The sequence below is a fragment of the Aethalodelphis obliquidens genome, unplaced genomic scaffold (assembly GCF_003676395.1).
Source record: "Aethalodelphis obliquidens isolate GAN/ISIS:26980383/991018 unplaced genomic scaffold, ASM367639v1 scaffold31, whole genome shotgun sequence".
Taxonomy (NCBI): Eukaryota; Metazoa; Chordata; class Mammalia; order Artiodactyla; family Delphinidae; genus Aethalodelphis; species Aethalodelphis obliquidens.
In genome coordinates this window covers 12,701,093-12,708,898 of record NW_020837975.1, presented here as the reverse complement: position 1 = coordinate 12,708,898, position 7,806 = coordinate 12,701,093, and the positions used below count along the sequence as shown (strand labels likewise).

Sequence of the window (7,806 nt, the reverse complement as noted above, 5' to 3'; positions counted from 1 at the left end):
ACCGCCCTGAGTATAGTACCACGCAGGCGCTAAGTTACTCCTTTGCCAACTGCCCTCCCCCGTCTATGCGGCCCCTGGAGACACGCTCCTGGGGCTAATGCGCAAGCGCCGTTCTACCCAACTCGCTGTCTCGCTACGCATGCCCGGGCGGCGGCGGGGTACTCTATGGAATTTACCAACGGAAGTTCGGCGGCCATCACCAAAGAGTGCAGGTTCGGCTAGCTAGCTAGAGGGGCTCGTTTCCGCCCCGCTCCCAGGTGGTGGGCGGCCATCTTAGGTGCGTGCAATTAAGAGCTTTGGCGGGATTGGCTCCACATCTGGGCTCTTCTCCTGCTCCCCACCTACCAGAGCCTTTCCCCGCGGGGCGGGACCTCCTAACGGCCGACTCCTTTCCAGGTGAAGGGTAACCCCGGTACGTTGGGGCTTTGCACGAGCCTCCCCGCTCCCTACCACGGGACCCCGGGACAGGCCCCACGCCCTCGCTGATCCGCCCTAGGGTAGGAAACAGAGAATGGGAGGCCTCTCTAGACTTTTTCCCGCAGCTCCCCCCAAAAGATGGGGGTGAGCCTTCCTTGAGAGGCCGCCTTCCCTCTCCACCTGCCCACGCCTCGGCAGTACACTCCCCCAGGCCTGTATACTCCCTAGATGCGGCTTAATGGGACTGTGGCCAAGTCCCACCTTTTTGCTTCTGGGCCAAATCCAATGGGGAAATACTTTTGCATCTTGCAGGGAAAAGGAGACTGTCTTGAATCAGCCTTACTCGGCGCGGGCGCGGGGAAAGGAGGAGGCGGGTCCTAGGACCGCCTTTCTTCCGCTCCAGGAAAGCGCGAAATGCGAGCGGGGCCCGTCCGCCTCCGAAACCAGGCATTCTTTCTTTTTCTTAACCCCAGAAGAGTTTTGCATTACTTCCTAGAGGCGAACTTACTTTCAGCGATAAACGGTGGGGGGGAAATGTTTGTACGTGGGTGGTCAGGGCAGTCTGAACGTAATATATTCAGGTTGCCTAAGTATTTTTACTTCCTTTCCCCTTTTTATAGTTGAAGAAACACTTAAATTCTGGAAGTAGCGACTCAGTATCATGGCTGGCAGCCCCAATGAAGATTCAGAAGGAAGCAGAGTGCGTAACAACTATTAATTTACTGGTGAACTGAAATTCAGAATAATTGAGGTCAAAAGCGTAAACACTTTTTAATTAAACCAATAATTGAATTGTCTTTCTCTCTCCTGCTGATTTACTTTAGAAAGGCTGATACAGTCCTAGGCAGAGACCACCCATCACTTTCTTATGCACATGCTTTAATTCGCTTTAGATAACCCCTTAAATTAAATTCTGAGGATTTGTCTTTAAAGGAAGAAGGGGCGGAGAAGTGGTGGTGGGCACAGTAAAGGAAAAGAAATAGCTTAGTATTTTTCTGTCACTAATGGAACTTTTCTTTCCCTTTGCACACTTTAGATTACTTATGTGAAAGGAGACCTTTTTGCATGCCCCAAAACAGACTCCTTAGCCCACTGTATCAGTGAGGACTGTCGAATGGGCGCTGGGATAGCTGTCCACTTCAAGAAGAAATTTGGAGGGGTGCAGGAACTGTTAAATCAACGTGAGTTTTGAAAACAGCTGAACTTATCTGCCCTGGCTAGAGCATCTTTTGATGCTCTTGTCATAAACAAGATATACATGCACAGATGGGGTTCCTAACTACTGAGTCCTTTTAACTCTGCAGATTAAGTTTTTCCTCTACAAAAATGGCCTCTAGTTTGGGTCCTTATCACAAGAAACCTGAATTCTTGTAAAAGTTTTAAATTTCTTCCCCGTCTTTTATAAATCTTTCTTGATAATATTACTCCGTTTCTCTGAAACCTTTAATAACTCGGAAGTGCTTAGCAAAGTCCACAGATTTTAGCTTGACATTCAAGATCCTCTGTTTACCCATATTGTGCTATGCTTCAAAGAGTTTAGAACCTTTTCCTTACAGACTCCTCCCATCACTTTCTACCAGTGATTTTAAACCAGAGATGTGTATCAGAATCACACGTGGGCTTCTGAAACAGTTGCTCAGACCACAGTCCAGGCTTACTGAATCAAAGTTTCCACTGGTGATTCTAATCCCAGCCTTTAAGAAAGCAACTTCTTACTGCTTTGTATTATATTTATTTCTAAACATGACATGTTTTCCTGATTGAAATCTCTTTAATAATTAAGAACTTTTTAATACATCTGTGTTCCCCTTAACGCTTAACGCATTAGCTGTTTTTGTATGTAAAAGGATTATTATTAAACACACATTTGGCAAGTAAAAAGTGCTGTGCATTCTAAAACATTTCACGGCAATAGACATTAAAGTTTTTTAAGTGAACAAGTAAGGGTATATTTGAAAATGCAGCAGGACCAAAGATGGGGTGTGAGGAAAACATGATTCAGAAAACATTAAGAAGCAAGCTGGAAGTTAAGGAATACAGTATTTAGGAAGGCTGATAAGGATCAAAGTGTTCTTCAGGGTTGAAAATTAATTCTAGTTCTGAAGTAGACTCAAATTTATAAAGATTTTTTAAAAATGTAAGAATGGAGATCAGTGTTTCGGTTTTCTTTTTCTTTTTTACTATTAAATAACTGTTTTTCTTAGAAAAAAAGTCTGGAGAAGTGGCTGTTCTGAAGAGAGATGGGCGATATATATATTACCTGGTAAGATGGGGCCAATTCTCAGTAAGTTCTAAGGATTGGTAAACCAATGGGCTGTACTGCATTTATGTCGATCACAGTGTTTCATTCCAGACAACCAGAGATGTCAAAAAGCTGACCTCATGCCAACTCAGATCCGGAAGTGGTGGCCATTTGGTGCACTGGATTAGAAAGGAACATGAGGCTGCATCCCAGCTCCATGGGAAAGAGTAGTGATATTCACCAAAGACCTGTGCTGTGGGACTTGGAAAAGTTAGGGATGCCTCCCATAGTTTAATTCCTTCCTAATCATAGTAAGATAGAGACAATAAAGTCTCAAGAGATAGATTGCCCAAAGGAGTTTTTCTCTCAGTCTTCCCAATCAAATGCAGTGCCAAGTAATACTCATCTCCTTTCCTGCCTGCTTCCTCAGTGTGGGATTCTTCCACTATCCAAAGGGTCTTTGGCCTCAGAAGGAGTGCAGCTTTTTGGCGATGGTGCTGGATGACTTATAGCCAAGTCGCTACAAGCCTGATTTGGACAGCACACTGAGTGGGGACATGTCCTAGCCTCTTTGAATGTCCTTAATGCTACTGTGACTTCCAGTCTTGTTTGGAATGCTACCAGTTTGCCTCTGTTCTTTTATAGGGAAATAAAAGGCAAGCACAGTTTTTAAATAAATAAACCTAACAGGAAATTTTTAGCTGTTATGGATTCTTCCTTGTTACAGATATGCAGCTTATCTCTCGGAAGTGGCACAGAAACTTTCACCTACTTTGCTTAAAAACAGTAGACAATAGGCATACCTGCTAATCTGGTTTTCTTGGGAAAAGGAAAGATTATTATATGGCAGTGTCTGGGTTTCTCAGGCTCTATGTAGTGGATTCCTGAGGAGCTCCCGTAACTGGAAGGGACAGTATGACATTTGTCATTTAGACTATTCTATAAAAATATACTTATTATTTTAATTATCAGGATGTTGGGAGAATATGATGACTTTTCTTTGGCTCTCATTTTGGACTAATGGAAATTTGAATTCGTTCTTTGTACTTAGATTACAAAGAAAAGGGCTTCACACAAGCCAACTTATGAAAACTTACAGAAGAGTTTAGAGGCCATGAAGTCCCATTGTCTGAAGAATGGAGTCACCGACCTCTCCATGCCAAGGCAAGGAAATCCAGGGCCCTAAATGAAGACTTGATTAGTGGGGTTTACTGTCTTACCCAAAGACAAGTGACTTAAAAGCTTAATGTAACCTAAAATACAGACTTAAAGGTGGAAAAATTTCAAAACATTTAAAAATCATCAGTAAACAAGTTGTCAGATCTTAGCCTAAGGTGTGCTCATCTTTTAGCCTGGGCTGAATGAATCAGGATGATTAAACCACAGACCTGCCTCAGCCTACTTAGCAGGGGGGAACCATTGTTCACAGACATTAGTTGAATTCTGGGCATCCTCTACCTGAAGCTTGGCCTCTATTTCTGAAGCAATACAGCTAAAGAACAAAGACTGAGCAATTGTGATTTCTCTCTGGGCCACTTCAGGTGTCCCAAACCTGTTAATTCTGTGTGAAGAAAGTTGTAAGTTACCACTGCTTTTTAAACTGCATGCTTGTTTGTGTTCAGTGTGGACAATAGCCAGAGGATAGGTCCCTTATGTAATGTCTTAGACCCTAGATATTGGGAACTTAAGGGACTAACGTTAGGGGTTCAATATCCCCTTTGTTTCCTTTTCAGGAAATAGGCTTGGGGTCCCTTCTTCTCTTCTTGTCAGACTAGTTTTGTCAGTGCTGAGCATGCATGCAGGTTTATTCCAAGGTCCAAGTTACTTACGAGCATGGCTACATGGTCCCTTATGTTACGCTGGTCTTTAATATGTTCATCGCTTATGTACCAGAAACTTTTTTTTAATCACAATTTTTTCAGGTACTTAACCACATTTATAGAAAATTATCAATTTTAAGCATCTCTTTTCCCTAGGGATACTGAGGATCAGTTAAGTAACATCTTGGAAGAAAGGTGCCAGGTAGTAAGAGTTTTGTGGGCCGATTGGGGTTTCTCACCAGAGTGCTGCAAAGATCCGAATTACAATGAGCTTGGCATTTCCCAACATTCCCTCTTGACTTCCTGTGTGCAGAGATCCTGTCCTTTGTCATTCTCCTTTTTATCTTCCTAACATTTCATTATCATAAGTGTATTTTAAAAATACCAACCTTTTGCCATCCACCAACAGCTAGTTTTCATCAGTAGAAATAGAAGGATAGTAAGTTCTTCCATCTCACGGCAGTTATACATTTCTAAACGTAGCCTGAAGTAACTGGGAAGTGGTACTTTATTAGGCAAAAGAGAAGTGACAGCTGTTGGATGTTAGGGCGCTCTAGGAAACAGCCTTAGGTGACTCACAATAGGAGTTAACTTCCCAGCTCCCACCATGGCTGCCTGTAGGTGTGAGACCAGATGATACCTTAGGCTTTGGGTGGATGCAGCCTAGAGGAAGAGGGAAGGAGTGTTTTCCCAGATACCTTCGTCACAACCAGTGGGGATGTTTTGTCTTTTTCAGGATTGGATGTGGTCTTGATCGTCTGCAATGGGAAAATGTATCTGCGATGATTGAGGAGATCTTTGAGGCAACAGACATCAGAATTACTGTGTACACACTCTGATCAGATGAGCATTTTGGATACGTCTACCTTCTGTGTCATCTGGGCCTTAGGACTGAGCAAACTGATCTTAAAATGGTCAGAGGAAAGTTTCATGTGAAGTAGTCTGTTTCACAGGCCAGACTTTGGTTGCTGTATTCTCACGATTGGGCTGGGAATTTGGAGGAGGGATTGCTTGGGAAGTGTTGCTGGGAATTTTTTTTTTTTCTAGGAAGGTAAGGCCTAGATGGCCTGATACTAGGTGGGGAAGCCAAATGTTGGGCCTATGACCCCTGTTTTGCTAGGGATGCTACTTGATTTGTTTGGGTTGCCACTAGGTGTCAGCATTGCTTCTACTTCTGCTGTTTAAGAGAAATTTCAGGAAGGATGAACATTTCAGTTAATTTTGCATCTTTTGTCATTTGTGCACTTACCTGGTATTATCCTTATGTCATAATATTCATCCTAGGAGAGAATTATGGGTTCAGTTTTGTTTAAATTACAAGAAAGAGTTTTATGTTGTTAACAAGGAATTTGTGGTGACAAGAATGGAAAAATAAATTCTTGGGCGGGGGGGCGGGCAGTGAGGTTCTGTGCACATGTCTGTGTTGTTCTGGACTTGGGTAATGGAGGATTCACCTGTAACTTAATCCGGAGGAGTCAGATAGAGGGTCCAGTACAAAGAGCAGCAAGGTGAGAAATAAGACATCAGAATGGGCAAGAACTGTGGGTCAGCACACTGGAAAGGCAGGCTTTTAGAATCTCCCCGTGGTGAACTCCTGCTCTCTTTTGTCCACCACATAGGTTCTGTGATTGAACCTGTTTGAATTCAGTCATGAAACAAATAAAATACTATGAAATATGTGGCAAAGTTCTTAGTGTGGAGTAATGAGTCAATAAATCAGTAGTTCTCAACAAAACCCATATGAATCTCCTTAAAAAAAAATAAAGGTCCACTTCCTCCAAAAAGAATTCTAATTTGGTAGTGGGGGGCGCGGGGAGAGTGGCCAGGTTTCTTTGTATTTTTAAGCTCCAGAGGATTCTGATGTGTAGCCACCTGGGATCGAAAACAGTAAATATTAGTCCCCTTTTCTTCTAAGCTAAGAGAGCAGTGCTTTGTCCACTCTTGATTTCGATGGTGGAAGAATAAGGTTCATGGATTTAGCCAGTGGTTCAGTATCAGAGGTATGGGGAAAACTAGTAGAGTATTTCAATCCTCCACCCCCTTACTGTGGTGTTGAGTTCAAAGAGACAGACCTCCTATTGATTTTCTCCCTAGAGTGAATTCTGGGTCTGTCATAGGACTCGCTGCTTTCCCAAGTGTAAAAGAACTGGATTTTAGAAGCGGCTTGTTAAACACCAGGAAAGCACTGGTTAAATATAATCTTTGTACCTTAGACTTGTGTTTTTATTGCATCTCGGCCTGAATGAGGCAGCAGTTTCAAAAAGTATTTCACTTCTTTTGTATCTATGTGTAACAGACAAGTTCTCCATGTTGTTGGGGGTAGGGGCAGTGCCGGGGGGCAAGTTCATTGTCAAACTTTTAGACTAAGACTTTTTTGGAGCTTTGTTTCTGTCCACATACACACAGTAAAATTGAAGGGGAAAAAAAAGGGAGAGAATGTCTATACAAAACAAAATGAGAGTGGAGTGGTAAGAGGAAACTTAGAATTCAAGTATTTTGCCTAACTATGCAAATAAATCTTAACACTGGGTCAAAACATTGATTTTCTAGGCTGCTTCTACATTTTAAGGGATTAGGGTTAATTTTTTTCATGGAGTATGAGCCTCGTTCATATTTCTTTAACAAAACTAGTCTTGTGGAGGTCTGGCTGTGAGTGGAATTCAGCAGGGATGTGATAAAGTGCTTTGTCATTTGCAGATAGTCTTGGGGTCAAATTCCAATGACTTACCACACTTGAAGCCTGGGGAAAGGAGGCATGGCCTGATACTCAGAATGGACACATTATTCCTGGAACCTAGTTAGAGTTTGGGAAACACCCAGAAATTCACATGTGAAATTTTGCTTCTACATAGGACTCAAACAAGCCTTTTAAGAAATGAGACTTTTGACACCATCCTGCCCTTGCCATCAAGTACCACATACTGACTATTCTTACATTATGTGTATCTGAACATTGAAATCCTACTTCTTGTCCTTTCCTCTTTAATCAAGGTGCTAATTGCCTATGAATTGGCACTTGGGATGTTTATATACCTTAGAAACAGATTTCTTGTGCCTTTTGTTTCATCCTCTGCCATACTCCTTGTCTTCAGAGGAGGGAAAAGATACTCATTTACAGCTAATCTCAGAAGAAAATATTTCATGAAGGTCAAGACCGAGGTGTGAAGTCTGCATGGGAGAGTTAGTACATCCCGTGTTGCCTAGGCAAGTTCTGGTTTAAGCCTTCCTCCCACTTTATCTATTGTCATGGCTTGGTTCATAGCCTGGGACATCCCTATTCCTGGGACTTGCTTACTGTCCATAATAACTTCTAAATGTCCAAGTTCC

The 7,806-nt window shown here is 42.5% G+C and overlaps 1 protein-coding gene across 7 annotated transcripts; it reads left to right on the top strand.

Annotated features, from left to right (window-relative positions):
• Positions 1–21: 21 nt before the first annotated feature.
• OARD1 (O-acyl-ADP-ribose deacylase 1) lies at positions 22–6,691 on the top strand. 7 transcript variants are annotated; one of them, XM_027127178.1, is made up of 6 exons: positions 22–212; positions 1,038–1,117; positions 1,454–1,598; positions 2,622–2,680; positions 3,711–3,823; positions 5,216–6,691. In XM_027127178.1, exons 2-6 carry the CDS (start codon positions 1,079–1,081, stop codon positions 5,316–5,318), a joined length of 459 nt encoding a protein of 152 aa, XP_026982979.1. In that variant the 5' UTR covers positions 22–212; positions 1,038–1,078; the 3' UTR covers positions 5,319–6,691. The 7 variants fall into 7 exon arrangements, with proteins under 7 accessions (XP_026982979.1, XP_026982981.1, XP_026982980.1 ...); XM_027127180.1 differs by having other exon boundaries at positions 22–277; XM_027127179.1 differs by lacking the exon at positions 22–212 and adding an exon at positions 254–412.
• Positions 6,692–7,806: the final 1,115 nt, after the last annotated feature.